The sequence below is a fragment of the Typopeltis vanoorti genome, chromosome 12, assembly GCF_054136105.1.
Source record: "Typopeltis vanoorti isolate ZY-2024b chromosome 12, IOZ_Tvanoo_1.0, whole genome shotgun sequence".
NCBI lineage: Eukaryota > Metazoa > Arthropoda > Arachnida > Uropygi > Thelyphonidae > Typopeltis > Typopeltis vanoorti.
The window spans coordinates 111,149,715-111,177,316 of NC_143560.1; the positions used below are offsets into that span (position 1 = coordinate 111,149,715).

Consider the following 27,602-nt stretch of genomic DNA (forward strand, 5'->3'; position numbering starts at 1 on the left):
TGTGCACTTTTATTCAGTGAATTTAATTTTAATAATGTAAGTAATTATATAAATACATTTTTATAAAAATTGTTATTAATAATATATCTATTTACCCTGACAATTTCTCTTTCTAAGACAACAAAAAAAAAGAAAAATTGCTGATGAGGGGAGAAAATTCCAAGAAAAATGGGAATTGAATTACTTCTGCACTGAAACAAAGGACAAAATTGTGTGCAATATTTGTGACAAAACAATTATTGTTGCCAAAGAATATAATATAAAAAGCCACTATGATAAAATTCACTAAAAACAATATTCATGCTTTGGTAAACTGAGAGAAGAAAAATTATACAGTATGAAGAATTCACTTTAAAGTCAAGAACAAGTGTTTTCAAAAATTATGACACAGTGAATCAGTAATGCGAGCCAGTTATGAAATTACCTATTTATTGGCAAAACATTCCAAACCTTATAGTGATGATTCCTTGGTTGTTAAGGAGTGCATATAAAAGCAGCCAAAAACATCTCTCCCAAAAATGTGGAAGTATTTCGCAATATTTCTTTGTTCGGAAATACTGTGATCAAAAGAATAACCAAAATGGCAGATAATCTGCATGACCAGTTAAGAAATATCTGCAAATGTTCAGTGCCTTTCAATTGCACTTGCCAAAAATTTCAGTATTCATGATGTAGATCAAGTTGCTCTGTTTCTTCGGGCTTGCAACAGCAGTAGGAATATTACAGAAGAGTTACTGGAAACAATTCTCATACATGGAACCATAACAGGTGAAGAAATTTTTCACGCCATATGGAGCATTTTGGAAAAATACCAACTTCCTCTGAACAGGCTCGTAGTGCTGCCTGTTTAGAGGAATACAATGCTCGTTTCCAAAATATTGGAAATGAGCATTGTATTCAAGGTAACAAATACTGTGAACTTCATCTAATTCAAGGGCCTTAATCGCCACCAGTTTGCACAATTTTTTAAACACTTGGAGAGTGAATTTGAAGGGCTACCTTATTACATAGAGATTCATAACGTTCTAAAGAAGTTTTTTTTTTTTTTACTTTTTTTTTTTTTTTGTTATAGAGGAGATAAAATTGTTCCTAGAAATGAAAAATCATGATGTTGCATTTCTTAATGATCAGACATGGGTATACAAGATCTAGTTCTTAGTTGATAATGCAGGATATTTGAATGATTTAAATGTCAAACTTCAGGGGAAAGATCAGTTAATAACACATATGTTTGATGCACTGGCAAGTTTTAGATATAAATTGATTTTGTTTCAAAATCATTTAAAAGAGAATATTCTAAATTACTTTCCTATTTGTGAAACAGTTGAACTTTTCTCAATATTGTCCCAAACTAGAAAAGATTAAAGAAGAATTTGATAGGCGATTTAAAAATTTTAAGGAGCAAGAAGTTTTTTTGCTTTTTACAGGTCCTTTTTCCTTTAATTTTGAAAAAAGCTCATATTTATATTCAAATGTAACTTATTGATTCTTCTAGAGGTACATTAGTGAAAAGGGATTTATTATCAAAACTGACCATTAAATCATTAGAGGAAAGATTTTTCACTTTATCCAGAAAATCAGAGGAATTCTTTATGAAAGAGGAGCCAGAGTTAGCAATATGAGCTTTTAATAAACCATAATGTGATATGTAGGGGAAATCTATGCAATCTATGTACAATCAGATGAAGAGGAATGCCTTTCTTGTGGATCTTTGGCGATCATAGAAGCATAGCAAGGTGGGATTATTGGTGGGATTGTGATCCTGTTCCTGGTAAGTTGATCTGTCACATGGTATAGGAGATAATTTCTGTTTGTAATTTGCAGAGTCCATAACTGCCATCACTTTTCCTTTATCTGTTTATGTAATAATGAGATGACTGTTGCATTGTAAGGATTGCAAAGCTTTAATTTCTGATAAGAAATGTTTGCAGGAGGAAGTTTTGATTCCATTAGCAGACGAGTCTTCCATGCAAGGTTTATTAGCATCCTGGAGGGAGTAGATAAATTCCATTAAATATTAAAGAGGAAATCTTAGTAAGTATAGTCTCAGAAACTATAGTAAATTTATTTCCTTTGGATAGAATAAGAATTTCACTTTCAGTTAAAGAATGTCCTGAGATGTTTACTACCCAGTTACCTGGAACAGTAGGACGTGAGCTTTGTGCTTAGTAACAGGAACATTGAATTTGTGATTTGAATGTTGCTTGTGAAATGACCAGCAAAGACAGTGCTTTGTGACCTTTACAACTACATGGGATAGTTGAGGATCTCCACTCGAGGCAATATTAACCTTGCGATTGGCATTGCATCATTGTGTTAGTAGTGAGATCATGCTTCACAGCTCATGAAGTTGATTATAGATGAGTGAAAGACTTGCGTTTATATATATATATATATTATGTGTATTGGGAGATTTGATGGTTTCCTTGAAGATTGCAAAGTTAGGAATAATCTTGGGATCGTGGCTTTTTGGCAAAATCCTTGCTTTCGGCTTGCTTTGTAACACAATTCTACTGTTATTTCTTAGTTATTTCTTACCTATGAAGGATTAATAATTGTTGTTTTAGATAGCCTTTGAATAAATATTATTCACTCCTTTCTTAGTGTTATTAGTGAATTTTATGAAACCTTATGGTCCATGTATCTCAAATACAACCATTATTAATAACTAACCTATGGACATCTGAAAGGGAATGATCTTGGTATTCTTGCACTACTTTGGACTCTGTTTCTTTGGCAAAGTGAGCTGTCCTAGAAGGCCCAGCCAGTGTCCATCAACTGGTAAACTTGCCTGCAAGGTTCAATATTGCAAAATCTCCTTCCCCCATGGTCAAGGGGATAGGTCTCAGTGCTTACTGTGATGTTGGTATGGCAACTAGAATAGTTCAAGCTGCCATACTGGCATGTTTGCTGGAGAGTGGGCATCTGTGTGTGAGATGCTGTGGTGGGTTGGGACTGAATTAAAATCCATCTGAAAATGAATAATTTTTCATTCTGTTGTTTATCAGAGCCCTCAACAATCCCAGCCATTTCTAGAAACTTTAGAAACATCAAATGAAAACAACAAAATGAAGTAGCAAAAAGCATTAGAGGCAGCACTAAACGTCCAACCTTTTTAATACTGCACTCAACTGAAGAGTGTCCACTTGGGGAAAATGTCGCCCTTCTTAACCCAGAAAGGTTTGGAAGGGCACTCAAAATCAGTGAAGAAATGCTATTTAGGTGACATTCTTGTAGTGTTAAAAACAACATAGATACAATCAGAGCATCTACTTTGTACAATATTCATAGAGAGAATACCAATTACCCAGTAATCTCATGTCGGGATTTCCACAATGTCCCAGTTAGAAAAATCTACTCTGAAATGAAAGACCAAGGAGTGACAGCAATGAGGACAATACTCATAAGTAGGATGCTTTCATTTAGTGTTAGGTAGTAATCAGCATTCATTTCACTAAAATTATGAGGACTACAACCATGTTAGGAATAATTACTTCATCATCATCACCATCAAATTCCTGACATGTACCTTCAAAGGGGTGTACAGGATATGATAGTACTACATGAAAAATTTACATCATTACTAACTTCCTATCTACAATTTTCCTCCAAATCAGTCTGTTAGATGTCAGTCCAAATCAGTCAAGACTCCAACATTACCAGATCTTATATTTCTATCGTCTAAGGTACTTTGTACCGTATCAATCCACTTATATCTTGGTCTTCCTCTGGGTCATTTTCCTGCCAACTTGGCAGAGACCACTTGTTTTGCTAATCTTTCCTCGCCCATTCTGTTTAAGTGACTAACCATACCACCTAAGATTAGCTCTACTAACGCATTCCTGGATGCTGACAATGTCAAGTTCTTTCCTAATATTCTCATTTTTAATATGATATTGCCATTGATGCCATCTGTTCACGCCTCTAATCTTTCTCAGGACTCTCATATCTGCAGTCTCTAATCTTTGGTCAAGTGTTTTACTTCTGACCCAGCTCTCAGATCCATAAGTTAAAACTGGTTTGAACATGAACACTGTCTTGTATACAGCTAATTTAGTGTTCCAACTAATTTCTCTCTTATTCCATATGAATTTATTCAGTTGACTTCCTACCATACCAGCTTTGTTGATTCTGTTGTCTATTTCCATATTTAATTTACCATCTTCACTAAAAATCTTGCCTAAGTAGCTGAAATGTTTTACTTGTTCCACAGGTTCTCCATTCACAACACAGTTGACATTTTCAATGATTCTGCCTATTTTCATTGTCTTTGTCTTTTTATTGGTGACCTTCATACCATATCTATTACAACAGTTATTCAATTTAGTCAGAGAATCTTGCAGACTTGTTATGGATTTATTTAGAAGTATAACATTGTCTGCATAAAGCAAGGAGCTGACATTAACATCTCCAATTTTGATATCATGTTTAATACCACTTTTCTTCTTAATGTGATCCATATAGATAATGAATAACAGAGGGGATAATGTACATCCTTGTTTCACACCAGGTTTAACATTAAACCATCTTCCTGTACTTCCTTCAATTCTAACTGCTGACGTACAACTCAAATAAAGACTAAGTATTGCTTGATATAATGCCCCATTGACACCATATAACTGTAGTGTATTGAATAGCTTCTCTCTTGGCACCTTGTCATATGCCTTTTCCAAATCGACAAAAGTTAAATACAGATCTTTGTTATATTCCCATGCTTTCTCGACTATTTGTCGTAAATTGAAGATCTGATCCTGACAGCCTCTATTTGGCCTGAATCCAGCTTGTTCTTCACCAAGCTTTTCTTCCACAATTCTTCTCAACCGTTTCTCAAGTATACTGGCATAAATCTTACCAGGAACACTCAATAGAGAAATACCTCTGTAATTCTCACAACAGTTTTATTTCCCTTTTTATATATGGATACTATGAGAGCTCTACTCCAGTCATCTGGAATTCATCCTTCCTCAGGGCCTCTGAACTATGCAGTGTAGCCACTGTAAAACATTAAACCTCCATACTTGAGCATTTCTGGTCTAATATCATCTACTCCAGCTTCCTTTCCACATTTCAAGCCTTTAATGGCTTTTTCTACTTCAAGCATGGATATGTATTCCTGATTGCATGCCTGGTCAGTGTTTTTTATCACTGTGCTGTCATCACTGCTTGTTTCATTTAGCAGTTTTTCAAAGTAATTACTCCATACTTCAAGGATATTTTTTTTTCCCGTTTTCATTTCACCTTTATCATCTCTAACTCCTTTTACAGCACTCTTTCCTCCATTCCTAAGCTTCTTCGACAACCTCCAGAATATCTTAACACCTTCTTGATATTTATTTTCTATGTTCTTGCCAGAGTCCTCCCATGACTTTTGTTTAGCTAGTTTTATACAGTGTTTAGCTTTCTTACATTTGTCTCTGTATTCTCTAAGAGCACAAGCTGACTTATTTGCCAGGAACTTTTGATATGCTTTCTTCTTTTCCTTTACTGCCTCTTTAACTTCCTGTGTCCACCATGGAGTTCTAATTTTTCTATCCTTGCAGACAACTTCACCACATGCCTCTCTAGCTGAATCAATCAGGGTTTTCTTCAAGGCTTGCCACTGAATCTCCAAGGTTTGATTCCTGTTCTCAAACTCTTTCATTTTTTCTTCAATAATCTTTGTGTATTTTAGCCTACAGTTCACATCTGAGAGCTGCTCAACTTTTATTCGCTTTAAAACTTACTTACATGTTATTCTTTTCAATATGAAATTCAATTTTATCCTGCTCAAGACTAAATAGTGATCACTTCCAATTTCAAATCCTCTGTATACTCTGGTGTTCTGCACCAGGGAGAAAATATCACTATCAACAATAACATAGTCAATGAGACTTTTCTTATTCCTTGCTTCTTCTCTCCAAGTGAATTTGTGCACATTTTTATGTTGGAACATGGTGTTAGTAATAACCAGTCCATGTCCTGAGCAGAAATCCAACAGGCATTTGCCAATATTGTTAGCTTTGCTCTTTTCTCCAAATTTTCCCAAAAATTTGGAGAAAGGAGAAACCCCTATTATGTTGATCTGGTACTTATCTAATTCCTCAGCTAGCCCAATTTCTTTGCCATTCAGGCTTCTTATGTTGATAATACTGATCTTTAACTCTGGTGATGTTGAGTTGGGGGTGTGTTTGCAGATTTGTTTCAGTAGCTGACTTTTCGCTGTTCGCCCTGGTTCCCTGACGAAAACAATGGGGGCCTTGTTTAACCGGGCGACGCCCCAGCCGGCATGAAATTTTGTCATGTTGTACCATCATTTTGTATTTTGGTTTAACCAGTAGGAATACAATTTGGTCGGCTAAATCAATTGCCAACCCATCCTCGTTCGTTCAGTATCCTGGTAGATACCCAACAGGGTGCACCATGAGAAGGTGAGGATTGGACATTAGGTCAGAAGCCCTGGTCGGTTCTCCGCATTCCTTTAAAGGCTATGTGGAGTTCTCCTACAGCTTTGACCCTTAAGCACTCCCTTAATTACTTTAATTTTTAGAGTTTTAATTAAAGGAACAATTACTTTAATTTCAAAATGTTTCGACCTTCATATTAAATTCATCATAGTTTTTTTATTTTCCAGTAGAATAACGGTTGATCAATATGTCACTTTGTCATACTGCTTGAAAAGTAATATAGCTTGTCTTTGTATATATATATGTGAGTATATATATGTGAGTACTCCAGATGATGACCTTAATATGAAAGTCAACATATTGGTAAATTAATTATTCCTGACATTGTTGTGGTCTCCATAATATTTTCTGAAATTAATAAGTAGGATGGTAACCTGGTTTCCACCAGGAATATCATTCTTACTTTCCATGCATAAACCACCAACATCTGTAAAAGTGGGATATCTCATCTTCCCTGTGAAACCCTCCATCTCAAACCCTTTGAACTGTTTTAAGTGTGAAAAGTATGGTCATTCTCAAGCTGCTTGGTCATAGCTCTACCATCTGTGCATGATGCAAGAACAATTAGTGTGAGAACAAAACACCAAAATGCTTTATTTGTGCAGGAGATCACTGTGCATACTCCCAAGCAAGCCAAGGTAGCAGGATGGACACAAGATTCAAAAAATAAAAACTGAGCAGTGTCTCTACAAGAGGCAAATGGCAATTTGTTATACAAGTTGTAGCATTCAGTGTTAATCCTTGAGAAGGTTGATGTAAAGAAAGTGTCAGGGGGCATCGAAATGTATGTTGATCCCACCTTCTCATAACTGCAGCATCTCTGATTCGTTTGATTTTCTTGCTATCTCTTTAGAGCATAAAAGAAAAAAAAATCAGTATAGGCTCACATCAGTGGTCATGCCAAAAATGATTCCATTACATGAGAATCCACTAATGAAAACAATAACGGAGGGTTGAAGAGATGCCTTCAGACTAATAGATAGTCCATCAACAGATAGTATAAATATTTCTGCACTTCCCTCCCCTGATGAACATAAATGTATTAATATACCTATTGCTGACAGGAAGTGATTAATGATAAAAGCATTCCTACAATGGAATTTTGTGGATTCTGAGGGGGGTGGGGAATAAATAGACAACATCAAGATTGAAGATGTAAAAACCAATATGCTTCTGCCTGTAGGAAATATACCTGAAGCCAAATGATGATACAAGCATTATGAAACATAGCTATTATTCATAAAGACAAGGGAAACCTATCCATGGAGGAGTTGCCATCCTTGTAGGCAATCATACCATCCCTTCCAGAAACTTCCACTTAATATCAGCATAGAAGCAGTTGCTAATCCAACTTTTAGTTGGAATTATGATGAACCTATACTGCATCTACCTTTCTGGTACTGCAGATATCTCTCAAGATGACCGTGATGACATCATATTGCAATTACCATACCCCTGATTTTTAATGGGGGATTTTAAACACAGAAAGCAACACCTTTTATATGCCTCCTGAACATTCATTAACATTGATTTAACTGTCTGTTCACCCTCCCTTTTCCCATTCTTTAAGTGAGAAATTGATGAGAACTTTTTTTTATGAGAGTGTCACTTTTCTGCATGGGCAACCTTGCACTTCATCTTATTATTATTATTATTAAACAAGACCTCATGGAGTCAAAGACTCATCTAGGAGGTCCTTTTATCTCACACACATCTCATCATACCGGGTCTTAAACACATTCAAACTCCTTGCAGACACCACACTCTCAGGCAAGGCATTCCAATCATTCACAACTCTGCACGAAAAAAACCTGCCTCTCACTCCCCTACTCACACCCTCTTTATACAGTTTCCAGGGATGACCTCTGGTTCTCCCCTGATCTCCCACTATTCGCTGTAGAACTTCTCCACCATTGATCCTATAGCAACCCCTTACCAACTTGTAGGTCTTTATCATATCTCCCCTCTTCCTTCTCTCCACTAGTCTCTGCAAATTACATCTTTTCAATCTTTCCTCATACTCGACATTCCAGAGGTCAGAAACTACCTTAGTCAGTCGCCTTTGGACTCTTTCCAACATCTCTTCATCCTTCTGAAAACCAGGTGACCAAATCTGGGCACAATAGTCCATGTGTGGCCTAATCAAAGCCTTATACAATGGAACAAGAATCTCCCTACTTCTACACGTCAGTGTCCTCCTCATCATTCCCAGAAGTCTTTGTGTTGTCTTCACAATTTTGGCGATGTGACCCCTAAATTTTAGATCCTTATCCACTATCACTCCCAGATCTCTTATTTCCTCTACTTCCAACAATATATTCTTACCAAGCATAAATTCTGCATCTCATCTTTGTTTTCCAAATTTTAAAACCTTACATTTTGCAACATTGAACTCACACCCCCATTTGCTTGCCCAATCACTCAATTTATTCAAGTCTTCTTGCAAGGCCACAACATCTTCACTACTCTTTATGGTTCGTCCCAACTTTGCATCATCTGCAAACAACTGAATATCTCCATCCAAATCTTCGCCAATATCATTAATATACAAGTTAAATAGTAATGGCCCTAAAACAGATCCCTGAGGCACTCCACTAGTGACTTTCCTTTTCCTGGATATTGCACCCCCATACACAACTTGTTGATACCTATCAGATAGCCAGTCTCCAATCCAATGCACTAATCTAATATCCAACCCCATCTGCTCTAGTTTGACTGTCAACTTATCATGAGGCACTCTATCAAAAGCTTTTGCGAAATCCAAGTATATTACTGTGTATCCTTCTCCTCTGTCCAAGGAAGCAGTCACTTTATTGTAATAAGTAAGTAGATTACTAAAACACGACCTCCCTTTAGCAAATCCATGCTGTCCATCAAAGATTATACCAATGTTGTCAACCCAACTCTGGATTCTAGTTCTCACAAGCTTCTCCAACAACTTAACCACAACACCCGACACACAGATAGGCCTATAGTTTGATGCTTGAGTTCGATCACCTCCTTTATGAAGTGGCACAATCTTGCCCTCCTTCCACTCTTTAGGGACTTGACCAAGTGCAAGACTCGTATTAAAAAAATATGTCAAGGCAGGTGTCAACTCTCTGGCACATTCCTTCAGAATACGCGGTGATATATTATCAAGTCCCACAGCCTTATTTACATCTAGTTTACTCAACTCCCCAAACACCTCTTGCTCACTTACAGTCAGTCTCTCCTCCCCATCATCAACTGCTCTTAATCTCTCCATGAAGTCACATTCACAAGATTGAAAGATCTTTATGAACTGCTCATTAAGTATCTCCACCACACATTCTGCAACAGCTGTCTTTATACCATTTCCTCCAATCAATGTCATCCTTCCATAATCATTCTTTCTTTTGCTGGCTACATATCGAAAGAACACTCCTAGGATTCTTTTTAGCTTCATTAGCTAACTGCTGTTCATACCTCTCTTTAGCTACTCTCACCAACCAAGTCACTCTCCTTGCCTGGTCTTTGTAGAACTCATGAAATTGGTTACTTCCACTTCTCTTATGCTGCCTCCACAATGCCCTTTTTCTCTGTATTGCATGCTTAATCTCTTTATTCATCCATCTCACACCTAACTTATTTAACCTTCTCACCCGTGGTATACATTTAGACATTGCATCCACTAAATATTTTTTGAAAATCCCCCAAGCTGCATTGATCTCTTTTCCAGCTAACTTCTCATTCCATGTTACACCTGCAAGCTGTCTCCTGAGCTCTTCATAATCACCCCCCTTGTAGTTCCACATATACCTTTTTTTCACAGGGGTCCTTGCACTGCTGGCAACCACCCAAGTAATCACCTCATGGTCACTTTCACCAATTGGTGGATGATTTGATACCTCATTGATAATTACATCCTCCGATGAGATGACCAAATCCAAGACCCTTAATCCTCTTGTGCCCTCTGTTACATACTGTCTGAGGTAGTTATCCCTCAAAAACTCAAGAAACTCATTTTCTTTACTTCCAGTTGCTATCTCTTCATTCCAGTCTATATTGCCATAATTAAAATCACCCATAATGATCACCCTTTTCTTATTTGCTTGGCTTATTTGACTATACATTTCACTATCACCACCATCCACATTACCAGGTCTATAACAACATCCCACCAAGTATTTGATTCTATTCACCTCTATCTCACACCATACTGCCTCAAAACCACTGGCCCCATTTCCCCCTTGCATCTCTACCTTGTATGGACATAACTCTTTCTCTATCATCAATAGCACTCCCCCTCCCTTTTTACCCCTTCTATCCTCACGAAACACATCATACCTTTCCATCTCTATTCCTGTCAGGATGTCATCCTCATCTAACCATGTCTCACTTATTCCGACAATCTCTGGGTGCACAGACGCAATTAGTGCAACCATTTCATCCGCCTTGTTTCTTATACTTCTAGCATTGGTATACAAACACAACATCTCATTTCTGGATCTACAGCTAGTTCCACTGATACCACTCACTCGATGTGATCTCTCCATGCTGGACTGGGGCCATTTCCCTTTCTGCTTCTTCATTTTAGAACCCTTTGCAATTCCATCTGTTTCCTTTTGATCCCTGATCATCCCATTACTTTCCTGCCTACACATTCTCTCACCTCCTCTTGGAGCATCCACCTTTCTCACGCTGTGTATCCCTGTCCACCCTGAGGCTCCCCGTTTCCCTGCTCCTCTTGCACACCCATTCTCTCATTATCTATACTCATACCACTCACTTCCACATTCATTTCCACTCCTTCAATCTCTCCTGTCTTACTCTCCTGCTCTTCCACATCACTCCCCTCTTGATCTGATTCATTCTCTCTATTCACTTCTCTACCTTCCAGCAGCAGTCTCTCCAAGCGACTCACACCATAACCACTCAAATGCAGTCCATCGCTCCCATACAGCTCACTTCGTCCCTCAAACTCATTCCACACATTAACAAACTGTACTCCCATCTCCTCACACATTTCAGCCAGAATATCATTCATAATCCCTGCTCTCCGCCTCATTTCACCACAATCATACCTAGGCAACACACTGACCACCCTTCCTGTCACACTATTCTCCTTTATCTTTCCAAGCAGTCTCCTGACATTCATTTTGACATGCTCTTTGTTCTCTCTCAAATCATTTGTTCCAATTAATACAATTAACTCTTTTGCTCGTTCCCGCCTCATGTTCAATGCCTCAATCACTCTACTCATTTTACCGCCTGGAAAACATACCTTGTGCATTTTATCCTCTAGCACACCTTTAATAATGGAGTCACCATACAACGCCACTCGCTCATCTTTTGTTAACTCTTTCATGCCATCATGATTTATTTTAATAGTTTTGACCTGCATTCTCTTAATTTCATTCCGCATCCATTTCATTTCTTGCTTCATCCAATCCAATTCACCTTCTGAACCTCGCGACACATTCACTCTATCATTAAATCTTTCTAACTTTCTAACTCTCGACCCTCTCTTCTCACTTTCCCTCTCATTCATCCTTCTTTGTTTCCGTACTTTCGGTCCAACATACGTCCAACTTTCACTGTCATTCTTCTCACTTTCACTCTCACATATCTTTCTTTGTTTCCGTACTTTCGGACTAACATGCGTCCAACTTTCGCTATCATTCTTCTCACTTTTACTGTCATTCATCTTTCTTTGGTTCAGTACTTTCGTTCCAACATGCGTCCAACTTTCGCCATCAGTCATTCTTTTTTCGCTATCATTCATTCTTTCGATTTTTTTTACTTGCGGTTTCTGCACCACGCCATTTCTACTTTCATTCGTTCTCTCAATTTCGTTTCTTTCCGCCTCACTTTCGTCCCTTTTAACATCCGTTACGGTTGTCAAATCGCTCTTTTTCTTTTTTCCTGATTTTTTAACATTTTTTCGCCTGTCTTTCTCGCCATTCTCTTTCAAACGTGCACTCACGACACAATCGGTACTAGCACTTTCTGTCATCAACTTCATATTCGCATTCATCAATTCCTCGTTCAGGTCACATTTCGCACACACCCTTCTTCCATCCGCACTAAACATCCACAAATCATTTATGTAATCGAAGGAATACATATAACAGACCTCACACTTAACGAACCTACTGAAATCCAAATTAAAATCATGGAATGACAATGCAGCCGCCATTTTTTTTCTCTGCAGGTTACTAGGTCTAATATTAACGTTTTCGTATTTAGTTTAAGCAAGAAAAAAAAAACCCACACTAATAATATCGGTAGCGTACAACGTTTACAGCCGCTCTTACTAAGGATATTCTCAATAATGAATAACATATGGCCTGAAGAAAGAGGCAGAATGGCTGAATCAAACAGTAAAAGCTGTATTGCACTGCAAACTTAATAGTGAACTAAATTCTAGTGAATTTTTCGACGTGATTAAAAATAACAAAGAATTTTTTAAGAAAGTTCACGCTATTGATAAATATTAATAACTTTTTAATATTAAGTTATGTTCAGTTAAGAGTAAATAAAAATTATTACTACGAAATGTTGTTTTTTGTTAACCACTCTGTTATTTAGCCTTTTGAATCATAAGTACTTAAGCGTATAAGGCGTTACCTTCTGTTTTGAGCAAACTCAAAAATGTCCCTGTTTGATTTAAAAAAAAAAAAAAAAAAAAAAAAAAAAAAAAAAAAAAAATTATGATAAGTCTATTCTATCAAGTAGTTTGTTTTATACAGCTGTGTAAAGCAAAAGTGTTGTCTGTATCCCTTGAAATGCATAAAATTGAGTATCGTGCAGTTATAAAATTGTTTGTAAAAGAAAGTTTAACACGAAAGGAAATTGATTTGAAGCTCATAAAAGTTTATGGGCACTCTTCTCTTTCATTTTCAACAATTAAGAAATGGGCTGCCGAGTTTAAACGTGGCCATACCAGTCTTGACAAGTGTAACAAGAAATCATTGATCAAGTGCATGATGAGGTATTGGATGACTGGCGAGTCAAAGTGTGTGAAATTTCTGAGACCATAAGCATTTCAAAAGAACATGTAGGATATATTTTGCATGAAGAATTGCAAATGAAAAACCTTTGCACAAGATGGGTGGCGTGCTTGCTCACAGCTTGCACACTCGCATGAAAATCTCTGAACAGTGCTCGGAGCACTTTAACAAAAATAAAACTGATTTTGTGCATTGATTTATTACTATGGATGAGACTTGGATTCACCATTGCACACCAGAATCCAAACAGCAGTCAAAACAGTGATCAGAAGCCGGTTGTTCAGCTCCAAAGAAGACAGAGTCAGTTACATCAGCAGGAAAGGTCATGGCATCAGTGTTGTGGGATGCTAAAAGCATTTTGTTTATTAATTTTCTTGAAAAGGGTAAAACATTTTACAATAACTGGAGAATATTATTCTGATCTTTTAACCAGACTAGACAAAAAAAAATTTGTGAGAAAATACCCAGTTTTGCAGAAGAAAAAAAATCATCTTTTATCAGGACAATACACCTGCCCACAAAGGCGTTTTGGCAATGTGAAAATTAAGGGATCTGCACTATAAATTGTTGGAACATCCACCCTATTTCCCAGATTAGGCTCCCTCTGACTTCTATCTCTTTCCAAAACTAAAACTATTCCTCGCTGGTCAGTGTTTTTCTTTGAATCAAGAGGTGATTGCAGTTGTAGAGAGGTATTTTGCAGATCTTACTGAGAACCACTACAGGGACAGGATAATGGCACTTGAGCATTGCTGAAATAAATGTATTAATCTTAAGGGAGATTATGTTGAAAAATAAAAATAATTTTGAAATTATAAATTTGTTTTTTCATTGTTAGGCCGACAACTTTTTAGACCACCCTCGTACATATGACTGTGTGCTTCTTTTGGATCTCAAGTCCCATCGAGATCAATTAAATGAGACAGCAGATACTGCAGCTAGTCAGCTCATGTCTCATGCTTTCACCATTTGCCTATCCTCTACACCATTTACAGGCAAGTAATAAGACAGAAACTTTTATCTTGATGGCTGTCATCATGGAATAGAGAAAGAGAGACTGGCAACACTATGGCTGTTTGCTTCTTTTGGATCCCAAGTCCCATTGAGATTCAATGAAATGAGACTACAGATACTGCAGCTAGTTAGCTCTTTTCTCATGCTTTAACCATTTGCCTGTCCTCTACACCATATACAGGTCATAAGACAGAAACTTTTATCTTGATGGCAGTCACAGTGGAATAGAGAGAGAGAGAGACTCCAGCAGCAAGCTGTATCAAATAAAACCTGATATCAAATTATAATAGTCTAATCTACTCAGGGACCATAAAGAGAAAGTTGGTTTTACTTGGTTCTTCTTTGGTCATTGTCATCTTACACACTTTTTCCTAGGGCCACTGACATGCCTGTGTGGTATTACTGTAATACCAGACTAACCATCAGTCATGCTTTAATTGACTGCCCTCTTTTATCAACGAGTGGAATCACTCTTATAGTCATATTCATAATCCGTATAAATGGCAGATTTTATTTACATTCATCAGGTGTTATTTTCATTTGTGTGAACTTTTTTCAGTGTTAATATGTATTACCTTATATAGACATGACATAAATTAAAGATGCTAAGAAATTATACTCTTGATTTAATCCTTTATCTAAGTGTAAGCAAACAAAGTTTGCACCTGAAATATCTTCAGGACTGAGGCAACTCGTGGTAAAGGTGGACTATGCCCTCATCACTTGTCTTAGTATCTCCCATAATGCAAAGCACATCTCCTTGCGGACATGTATAATGCTGTGCATTAAGGGAAGAGCCACTACCCAGACCGGTTTCAATCTTTATTGAGGTCTCATCAGTGGGAACCACACCCAGAGGTGGTGATATTAAGGTGGAAGTAATGGAGAAGTCATATTTACCTATATGAGTTGCAAAAAGGTGTCTCACCCCATTATTAAATTACTCTGGATTTAGGGAAAGATGTTGGAAGTTTATTTTCCACTTGGTGAGACTATAATAAATTAAGTTTAATCCTTTATCCAAGTGTAAGCAAACAAAGTTTGCGCCTGAAGTATCTTCAGGACAGAGCCAACATCTGTGACTTAGTGGAATATGTGCAAATGTCAGGATTTGTAAATCACACAAGAAATCTTTGGTTCAGTTTTAGTTCTGACAGGATCACTTTTATTAGAAAATTTTGGTAAAGAAGTTTTACAATGATATTAATTATTATTATGCTCTATCTTGATGAAATTTAATGAAATTTTGTAATTAAGATCTATATTAAAATTTGTCAGTTTTGATTTCAATCTGATCATTGTTGTTGTGAAAAAATTAGGTTGAACAAACTTTTTTATCTAGGTATAAATCAGTGGTTAAATTCTAAATGAATAAGTTCCAGGGCCCTATACAAAATAACCAATTGTATTTACCTTTGGATGCTATCCAGGGAAGCTCAAACCTCCCCGTCCCTTTCATCACATGTTCGTAATCAGGCAACTGTCCTGTAAACAATTGTTGAATAATAACATAATGTAGGCATAATTACCATAAAGGGAGAAAAGTCACAAAACAGAAAAATGTTCCTACAAAATAACGAATTGTATTTACCTTTGAATACGATCCACTGGTCTAGTGTCCAGCAAGTCAGCAAATCTTTCCTTTCGTTCAGCATATTAATATTATCGCATTGCAAATGATTGGAATTCTGTGTTTCTGTGGATTAATTACAAGCCTCTTTCTCATCAGAAACTACACATTACAAACTGTCATTACAGACTCGTTTTGTATTAATCACTGTCATCTGAGCTATTTTTCCATTTAAAGAAGGTACCAATGTACTTATCCATAGTTTAAATACTGTATTTACTGGAATATAACTCGTCCTCGCATATAACTCGCACCCTTGATTTTACTTTTCAAAAAAAGTAATTAAAAAGTTTCGCATATACCTCACATGAAAAAAAGCTTGAACACATCTACGTCGTGGCAATAGTAACTTGCTCCTGTGGTAAACAACACGACCTCCCCCTATACTGCAGAGGCAAGGAAAACAGGTACGTTTGTTATGTCAGTGAATAAAGTACAAGCACTCTGTGTAATATATTTCTCAACAAATAGTGCAGTTAGAGACAATTGAGATAAAACGACACTAATGAATGAATCGCATCTCCCTTCATACAGAAACTATGCTATATAGACTCAAGCGAAACCATATGCTACACCAGCAAACACAGTATCTAACTAAAAACTATTATTAATTAAATGTGAGCGAGTTCGCTCGGCAACAATAAAATCAACCGAATGTGTTAAAATTCGCAAACTTGTTAAAACTAAGAAATATATATATATAGTGAATGTTGTTATGGCAGTTTCACATATTATTGGAATTTGGTTGAAGAGAGTTAGTATTTCAACTCAATTGTTGGCTTGCTTTTATTTTTCCATTGCACAATCTTTTGTTAATACCACACCAATCATATGCACGTCTTAATAACCTGTCTGTTTTGTGTTAGGCTTAATTACCGTAAAGGGAGAAAAGTCACAAAACAGAAAAATGTTCCAGGTTTGGGCCACTGTGCATAAAGAAGTTCCGGGGCCACTAAATCACTGTCTACCAATAAAGTAGCAGGTGAGCTTACAGAATAATATTGTAAAAAAAAAAAACAACGAAATAATTATACAATCTTAATAACTACCTACATATATTGTCTGCATCTTGGATGATGTTAGGTATTCTTACTGAACACTTTAAAACAATAGTTTTCAAGAAACTTCATCTTTTGATTAATTTATGAAAAAATTCATCAAAAAATGATCAGTGAATCGTTTTTCTTTTTTCCTATCAATTGCATATGTGATGAATTGTCATGCAATGAACTCTCATTTAACAAATTGCTTATTCGATAAATTGCCATTCAATGAATTGTTTATTTGATGAGTTGCTTCTTTCAATCAATTGCCATTTGGTAAACTGTCTTTCGATGAACGATTTCCGATGAATTTTCATGTAACCTTTAGCAATATGTCCTTTTTAACTTTCTGTCTACCATCACCCCAAATCTCTAGCATCTAGCTAACTTTATATACCTTTGGGCATAGACCATGGAAAAATCCATAGAATCTGAAGTCGTCATCCTCAATATTTCCAAAACATTGCCCTACCTTAAAATATTTTGGATGGTGCACCAGAATGGTTGATTGTATGAAGAAGAGAGATTGTATCAATGACTCCCTCCAATAAATCACTTTCCCATACACACTATTTTTGAATTATGTATTTTCTATAGGTATTTCTATAGATGCTGTTCTGCTGGTCACCAGCATTTCTCTACTGTCGTCTAATCTTGTACAAACATGGGCAGTTTCTGATCAACATCCATATACAGTTCATTTCCAAACTCATTGAACCAACTTTTCATCTCTTCTTTCATTCCATGTACCTTTGTCCTTGAGACAGTTCTTGTTCATAATGTTTTACCCCAATGAACACAATCCTCCAACTCTTCAAAGAACAAATTAACAGATTCCTTCTCTCCAATGACTTCCCAAACATGATGCTGTCTTATAGGGCTTGTAATTTTTCATGTGAGGGATTGATATAAATAAAAAAATAAATAAATAAAAGTAGTGTATTACCTATATTTAATGAATAACCTAGGCATATTCAAAATGTCTTGACAAAGATCTTGGTAAAATGTGTCTTTGTGACAAGCTGGTAAATAAATTGAAACAGGTGGGATTGGATAATAGACTTCTGAGTTGGATCAGTGACTGATTTGTCAAATAGGTATCAGAAAGTTGTATATGGGGGTGCGGTATCTCGAAAGAGAAAAGTCACTAGTGGTGTACTGCAGGTGTCAGTTTTGGACCATTGTTGTTCAATTTGTATGTTAATGGTATTGGGATGGATTTAACTAGTGATATGCAGCTGTTTGCAGATGATAAACTGGGAAAAGCAATGCAGAGGCAAACTGATGTCATGGTCTTGCAGGAGGACTTGAATAGATTGCATGAATGGACAGGTAAGTGAAACTGTCAGTTCAGTGTTGTAAAGTATAAGGTTTTGAAATTTGGTAAGCAACAATCGGATGCAAAGTATACACTTGGGGGAGGAAACCTTAAAGGAAGTAGAGGAGATGAGAGATCTAGGAATGATGGTGGCCCCCTGAAATTCATGGACCACCATCACTCCTAGATCTCTCATCATTCCTTGTGCTATGTGGCCCCTGAAATTCAGGGGCCACATTGCACAAGTTGTGAAGGCTTCACATCAGATAATGGCAATGATGCAGAGGACCCTGACATGCAGAAATAGAGAGGCTATGATGCCATTGTATAAGCCTTGATCAGGCCTGATATGGATTATTGTGATATAGAGAAGATCTGCAACAGTGGTCTTTGGAATATGGAGTATGATGTCAGATTGAGAGAATGTAAGTTGCTCAGCCTCATGAATAGGAGGAAGGGGGGGGATATGATTGAGACATAAGCTAGTCAGGGGTTGTTATCAGGTTGACATGGAAGCTATTTTTCATAGAATGGGAGAGGGGGTGAGTAGAACAAGAGGCCATTGCTTGAAACTGTATAAGGAAGGTGTGAGCAGAGTAGTGAGAAGCAGATTCTTTGCATGGAGAGTGGTTGGTGAGTGGAATGCATTGCCTTAGTGTGTTTGTTGTGAATGTAGGCACATTGAATCAATTTAAAGCATGGTTGGATGAGCATTATGTGCAATAGCATGCATCTCCTACAATGAGTCTCTGAGGTCAGATGTTAATAATAATAATAATAATAATGATAAATCATTACATTAAGAGAAATCTTTTACTGAAAGGCCACTTAATGTTAAAACAGTAGATCATTTAAAACACTCATTTACATATTTTCAGTCTGATTGTAAGAACTTCATAGTGGGTATTACTAATGTACAAGTGCAAGTTAACTTTATTTTACTTATCTTTCTAGGAATTTGGAGAAGAAATTGCTGACCACCAAAAGCAAATAGATGACATAGTAGGGGCTGGACAGGATATCATGAAACATGCATCAGGTATCAAAATTTTCTTAGCTTTTCTGGTTGAATCGTGAAGTCACTGTAAATTAAAAAATTGGAATGCTTATTTGAAGTGTACCAATTGAGATGATATTGCTGACACATATACTGTTTCACAACAGTATTGTGAAAAAGTGATGGTATCATGGTTTTGGCAGAAACACGAGTCTTTCTGTTTCTGTCTGCAGGAAAACATTTAAAACCCAGTGAGGACTCCACCTTAAGGAACATCACTATTATTCCTAAGGACAACAAAACTGGAGATAATCTTGCTTAGTGTGGAATAGCTATCCTAGTTGATAACAGACTCCTTTCTAGCTCTGGAAGAAGTAGCAGTTTGCCCGTCTCTGGGATTTCTTATTACAGATTGTTCCATTTATTTACCACTAGCTTATGAGTAAAATGAGATCAAACTTGATAGGGCCAATATGAATGTATGAGGTTGTATCATTGAGTGAATGCTAGACAGCTATGACCTCTACCTTGTTATTAGTAGAATCAATACCTCCTTTTTTTACAGAGTCATGTTCTGCAGTAGAGCTTACAATATGCTCCATGATTGTAAGCTCCATGAATTCCATTGCTGATATGGAATATTGAAGAGAGCATCTATGGACATGATCATTTTCCTGTTATTTGTACTATGTCCTCCCAGGATCCATATTCTCCAGCATCGTTGAATATGGATCCTGGGAAGACCCATGTAGAAAATGGACTAGGCTGACTGGAATGTTTTCCCCCCATCTTGAAAAAGTTACTTTTAAGTAGTCAGTCAAACACTTGCCAATAAAGCAGTGAAGTATGTCATAGATTGTATTGTCTAGGCAGCAAAAGCTGCAATTCCAAGAACATCGCCTCAATTTTCACTCTGTTCATCACCTTGACAGAATCCTGAGTGCCAAGCAGCTTAAAAAGATCAAGATATAACATGGGGTATATTTCATAGGTATCCCACCACATTAAATCTAACATCTTTTAAATGTGCTCATGCCAAAGCATGTCATTCAAGACATCAGTGTCAAAAACGTTCTTCGATCTAACAAACATCGTTGAATAATCAAATAACTTGGGCAAAAATTTATGATAAGTTTTTACACTTGGTTATATTGTAAATTAAAGATGCCAAGAAATTATATTCTTAGTTTCATCCTTTATCCAAGTGTAAGGAAACAAAGTTTGCACATGAAGTCACTTCACGCTGGGCTACTTATATATAGAGGCTAATGACTTCACATCATTTGCCTCAGTATCCTATAATGCAATGTACATATCCTTACTGACATGTATAATGCATGGCATTATACATGTCACTACTGGTGTTGACCTTTATTGAGATCTCATCACTGGGAGCCAGACCCAGAAGGGTTGAAGTAATGCAGAAGTCAAACTTTCAACTTCTGTCTCTAATTCAGAATATTTCAGTAATGAGGTGTGACACCTTTTGGCTACTTGCATATGGGAAATATGACTTCTGCCAGCACTGGCAATACTGACGGTGAAATACGTGTATTTGCATGGGGTGGCAAAATTGGCCTAAACTATATGAAAAATAAATCAGAAAAAAATCATTTATTCCTTCTCTGTTGAAACCAGACTTCAGGATGTCATTAGTTAAATTTTTACATAATAAAAGTTCAATGTGCTGTATAATTTTAAAAAATCACAATCATTTAAAATAATGTAGTATTATATTGTTATGTCAGTGTTAATATCAGATGACGTGACAATAGCATTCTATCTTGCATATTTATCAAAACTGCTTAATGAAAGTGCAGCAACATATTCTTAATGAATATAGAATTACAAGATTGGATTATATATGAAATTTCAGAATGATTGAATTAATTTGAAATTTTATATGACATTACAATGGTCGTTATTCTGTCTTCCATGTGCGATTTTCATTGTTTCTTATTTGTGAGTGAGAATCTTACCAGTCTGCAGTGCAGGGTTAACATCGATGTGATGACTGTCTTTTTGTGTTTTACGTTGGCGTTAGCCCAGGGAAAAAAGAGGGGATCCCCTCTTTTTTCTTTTTCCACAGGGTTTACCCTGGATGATTATTTTTTTCAGGTAGTTGTCTTCCCTTCTACATATATGTCCAAAATATTGCACAATTCTCTTGTCAATTATATCTACCAGTCTTGTGTGGATATTCAGTTCTTTTAGGATACTTTGTTCATTTTTCTGTCCATGACACTCTTAACATTCTTCTCCAGCAGTAGAGTTCAAATGCCTATCTTTTGTCATTGTCCAAGTCTCAGAAGCATAGAGAAAGATCTAAAAAAAACTAAGATTTCTACAAGCTTAATTTTGGTCTTTTTGGAGATGTGCCTGTCTTTCCAGATCTTAATTAAATCAGTTTTAAATCATCGCTTTCTTAGCTAGTGCTATTCTTCTTCTTACCTCTTTTTTACATCCATCTTTTTTTGTTATTATCACTCCAAAGTAGTTGAAATTGTTGACAATTTCAATTCCTTCTATATCTAGGTCTTCTGCATTGTTTAAAATCATTATTTTGGTTTCATCTTGATTTATACATAGAACATGGTTTAAGCTTTCCCATTCTAATTGATTTATGATGGATTTTAATTCCTGTTCATTTGTGGCTACTATCACTGTGCCATCTGATTTAATGCCTCCATTCCACTTTTCTAGAGATCTTTTCATTAATGTTTTGCTGGAAAGGTTGAATAGTAATGGTGAGAGTGTGCATCCTTGTCTTGATCCTTTTTCAAGTTAGAATGCAGTTTTTAATTCTTACTTGCTTGATTTCCTTGATATAAGTTCTTTGAGAGTTACTGTCCACGCAGTTAGCCTAGTGGCATATGTGCTTCGCAACCATATGCCTGGGGAAGGAGTGTCCTTGAATTTTTTTTGAAATCATCTGTGGTATGTTCTCCATTTGGAGGATATAGAAGTCAGAGATGACCAAGGAAAAGATGGAATCTTTTCCTTGGTCATCTCTGCAGAATCATCATCCTCTGCAGAGATTTGTCATCTCTGCAGAAGACATAGATATAGAAGATTTAGAAAAGCCAATCAGATCTGAATAAATCTGGTTTGTCTCTATCACAGAGATAGAATATTGGAACTCTTAAACCTGTATTTAATTATTTCCTTGTACTGGTTTCATTCTATTAATCCTGAGGATAATCATCTTATCAGAATCATTTTGTGTTAGAGGTAACATGTTAAATGGTTTTATAAATATTATTTATGCAAGTTATACACCTGAAGCATATTTCATTTCTTTATCTTAGGTGAAGATGTGTTCCACATGAAAGACAAATTGGATAATCTCCAATCAAGATTCACCGAACTTTCTACTCATGCATCTAGCAAAATAAGACAAGCTAAGGATATGTTGCCTTTAGTACAGAATTTTCATTCTTCACATAATCAAATTAATTCATGGATGGATAATACTGAAAGGGAATTAAAATCTTTAGAAAATGTGGGACTAAACAATCAGCAGTCAACAGTACAGGTAAGTTACAGAAATAACTTGTTATGAAGACTTTACATTAAGAGGAAAGGCAATTATTTTGCATGAAAATATGTTGCGAAAAGTTAGTCTAATAGTAAAAATTGACTCGTAATTAACAGAATAGGATTACCAGAATTGAAGGTGGGGAAGTGGTAAGTAAAAGGTAAAACTTTGGTAAATGAAAAAAAAAATTAATTTACAATCAACTCTAAAGTAAGGTTTCAACATTTTTTTTCAGTCCATTTGTAGAGTTAATGAAGAACTAAGTTAGCAGCTCAAGAAATAGGAAAGTAAAGAGTTACTATTTCTTGAGCTGCTAATTGTAAGTATAGTCACTCCTCGACACACTTTCCATGTGACTTATGACAGTCATCCTATAAACATGTTTGCTGAATACCACCTCATCCATGCAATCCATTAACTAGGATATTATCACTCTCTTCAAGGCATATTGTTTAAGAAACACTTTTTTGCTCAGGCTGTTGTTATTGTGAGTGAGAAAACCATCAGTTTTGGAAGGAATGTAATATCTTGCAGACATAGCATAGTGACGTGACAGCAGTGTATGTATGGTGTTAGGAAAAAGCTGCTGAAAATGTATTTTTCATACATCATTCACAGGTTTCAAGACAATGCCAGGAAAGACAGGAGTTCATTGACAAGCTAGTGAGGCCATCCTCTAACTTCAACTAAAGAGTTGAAGTTAGAGGATGGCAATGAAGATGTTGAGAATTTGTGAAGTTGTGAAAGAAGAGCTCTGAAATGAAGCACTTATAAGAGCTTAGAAGCACAGAAAGTTGTAGAAGAAGAGAATATATTAAAAAAAAAAAAAAGTAGAAGAATGGGAAGAGGATGCTGAGTACCCCAAAAACTTTGCAGTGAAAAAATTGGCAGATAATTTGACTCGTAATTAGTGAATTCAGTTGTTTGAAGAAATGGATCTCAACATGGAGAGATTTTGCGAACAATAAGAGTTATGCGAGATTATTATTATTCAGGCCTTCATGGAGTCAAGAGACTCATCATCGGAGGTCCTTCTTAGGAAACACACAGTCTATCATACCACTCCTTGAACTCATTGACCGTTCTTGCTCTCACCACTCTCTCAGGCAATGCATTCCATGGTTCAACCACCCTCCATGCAAAGAAACCATTCCTCACCCTCTTGCTCACAGCTTACTTTCGTAACTTCCAGGGATGGCCCCTTGTCATCTCTCCTTCCAGCTGTTCCACCAAGCAAAAAAACTCTCCAATGTACACCCTGTAACTGCTTCTCAATAGTTTAAAAGTCTCGATCATATCATATCTCCTCCTCCTCCTATCCACCAAACTCTGCAGTCCATTTTCCCTCAGCTGATCCTCATAACTGATATTGTATAGTCCTGAAACCATCTTTGTTATTGCCTCTGTATCCTTGTGACAGTTATTTTATCCCCTTCAAATCCTGGGGACCATTTGAGAACAATAGTCTAAGTGTGGTCTGATCAGGATCTTATGCAATGGAATGATAACTCTTTTATCTCTGCAGGTCAGCATCCTTCTCAGTATTGCAGCAATCCTCTGGGTTACCTTCACCTTTACAATATGTTCCCTGAATTTCAGGTTTCTATCAATCATCACCCCCCTATACTTCCTCCAGTACAGCTCCTCCAATCGAGTATGCAGTCTCCCATCGATATATCCCAAACTTCAAGATTTTACATTTTTCCGCATTAAACTGACACCCCCCCATTCATTTGCTTGTCTGTCTAGTTCATTCAAATCCTCTTGCAGGGCTGCCACACAGATGCAGTTGCTTACTACAGAGAAATTTATGCAGAAATGAAAATGAAACCTGTGCCAACTAAGTTGGATGTAAGGTACAAATTTTTAAAGAAGCCCACTCCTGCTGTCACATCATCCTGTTAAGATGAGCCTCTACCCTTCCATAAGTTACGCATCTGGTGAACCACCTGAGAACACTTTTTTTGCAGTTCCTGAATTGGAAGAATTTGTTGTTGATTACCTAGCTTCCCCATCTCTTCTGATGAATTGTCCAAATAATAAAGTAGCAGCTTTGAAGAGTCATGTTCTTAGTGTCCATCTCCTTATTTTCAAACTGGCAAATGCACAGAAGCATTGTATACTAACGTTTCATCATTTATTATAGTACAATACTGTATATAGTATTGTATACAATTTACCTAATTGACTAATAAGAGTCATATATATATATGTTACTTTATACATTGCATTATTATATTACATTCTTATGGTTCAATAGTGATTTCTCAGTTCCAGTGATGGGATCATTAGAATGGTGCCCTATTTTACAGTCCTAATTATAATTCACCATTCTAATGATGGGATCATTAGAATGGTGCCCCATTTTAAATGCAACTGCAGTTAATAAGTGTTTTTTCCATTCCTTGAGTGTTACACAGTGATCAGTGTTCATTTCAGTAAAATTATGGCAACTATAGACATGTTAGGAATAATTACTTTAGTTTTCAGACATTTTCACCTTCATATAAAGGTCATCATCTGTAGTACACACACATATACACAATGATAAGCTATGTTACATTTTGAGCAGTATGCCAAAGTGACAATGATTTGATCAACTGTTATTCTACTAACATCATCAGAGAACAAATTCATATTGATAGTTTTAATACAGCAAAAGTGATGGCCTAATCCATAATTTAACATAAGTGTTATTATATTAGAGTTAAATCCTAGATTACTTACAGTCCTAATTATAATTCACACTTAGATCAAAAGATTATGTGGGTAGAATATGTGCCATCCATATTCTTGGGATTTTTAGACCAGCATTATTGTTAAGATTAGGGTGGTTGATAAGACTTTCACAGGCCTCCTTAAATTTATGCTCGTACTTCATTTTGGTGTGATGTAAACAAAAGGTGCCTTTCCAGTCAATTCTGTATAGAATTGACTGGAATAGCGTATTCAGGGCATGATCAGAAAGGCTAGATTTACCATAGTTGTTAAATTTAAAGTGCCGTTTATGTTTTTTCTGATACGAATTGTGTCGCCTGTTTTACCATTTGGGGTAAATTACAGGTGCAATGAATATGGTATACTACAGGGTGGGCCATGGAGGAAGTGGATCCTTGGATGAGTTTAATATGTTTTTGTAGGAGGTTTAAAGATGACATTAAGGTTGTATTTCTGTAAACAAACAACACAAACACATTCAATTCACAATTGAATGTGTTTGTGTTGAAAAATTGAAAGTCAGAACACTTCCTTTTCTAGATACACTTGTCACAAGTCTTCCTTTCGACAGTCTTTCCTTCACTGTTTACTATAAGCCTACACATACTGACCAATTTATATACACAAACCAACCTCTTAACACCACCCAACACAAATTCTAGGTGACATTAACACACTAAAGAAACAGGGTTTTGAAGATTTTCACCAGTGAGCAAGAACTTAAACATGAATTAAAAGTTATCAGCAATACCTTCCTGAAAAATGGCTACAGCAAAACTACTATCAAAACAATTCTTTACAAGACTCCACTTAAAAATAAACTAAATTGCAATAAAACTGTAGCCAATCCATGCATTAAAGAAATATCAGACAAATAAACACAATACTACAGAAATACAACCTTAATGCCATCTTTAAACCTCTTGCAAAATTAAACAACTTATTCGATTCATCTGAGGATCCACTTCCAGTAGAGTATTATGTTCCTTTGAGGCCTTAGGTGCAATTTTGTTATATGACCGTTTTATAATATGTAAAGTGTTTTTTATAATATATGTAAAGTGTTTTTTTTTTATATTAAAAAGACAAAATTCTTAAATAATAAGTTTTTTCTTTATTTATAATTATTTATTTAATTTGTCTAGTTAGTATTATAATTTACAATATTACCTTTCGTGCTTTTAAATCTGCAAATTGACCGATAATGTTATCATAATTTAACATATTAACTATATCATTTTCTATAAACATTATAGATAAATCATTTAAATGAGTCTACCCTAAACTATTTCTTAAATAATTTTTTTATTCTATTTAAGACCGAAAAAGAACATTCGCCACTAACATTGCTTATTGGTAAAGCAATTTGTAAATGCTTGTTCCAAATATATTTTAAATAAAATTGCAAATAGGCTAAAATTCACTCATAATAAGATACCAGAATTACTCTTATTATGATTAATTTAAATAAAAGCAAAAAAAAATGTTCTTATGATAATTTATTCATAAGGCTATATTGTGGTATAACATGCAAGAAATCTGTGAAATTGTATTTTGCTTGTAAAGGAGAAGGCCAAGCTAGATTTATCAAGAATGCACATGTAGGGCATATCAACTTAGTAATATTTTTTTTTTTTCTCATCTCTGATGACAATGCTGTGATGTCATTGAAATATTACATACTCTGGCACAAGCGCACAGAATCATGAATGACTTCACTGGCTTCTCAGATTTATACATATATTAACTCCCCATATGTGAGAAATTTCCAAACCTAAAGCGCATTATTGCCATATATGGGTAGAGAGGAGAGAGTAGAACTAAGAGGAGAGAGTAGAAAACTTGATGTAATTCTTGGACAGCTGGAAGTTGTTGCTGAGAAAAACTGCAAGGGAAGCTGCTTCAAAAAACATAGGATTGAATGAAG

The 27,602-nt window shown here is 36.0% G+C and overlaps 1 protein-coding gene across 1 annotated transcript in view; it reads left to right on the plus strand.

Annotated features, from left to right (window-relative positions):
• shot (dystonin-like protein short stop) overlaps nt 1–27,602 on the plus strand; it is a 1,304,552-nt gene that overhangs the window by 851,015 nt on the left and 425,935 nt on the right. The window contains exons 60-61 of the mRNA XM_090402172.1: nt 19,377–19,461; nt 22,728–22,954. Coding sequence (XP_090258298.1) covers nt 19,377–19,461; nt 22,728–22,954 — 312 coding nt within the window. The remainder of the gene's footprint in view (nt 1–19,376; nt 19,462–22,727; nt 22,955–27,602) is intronic.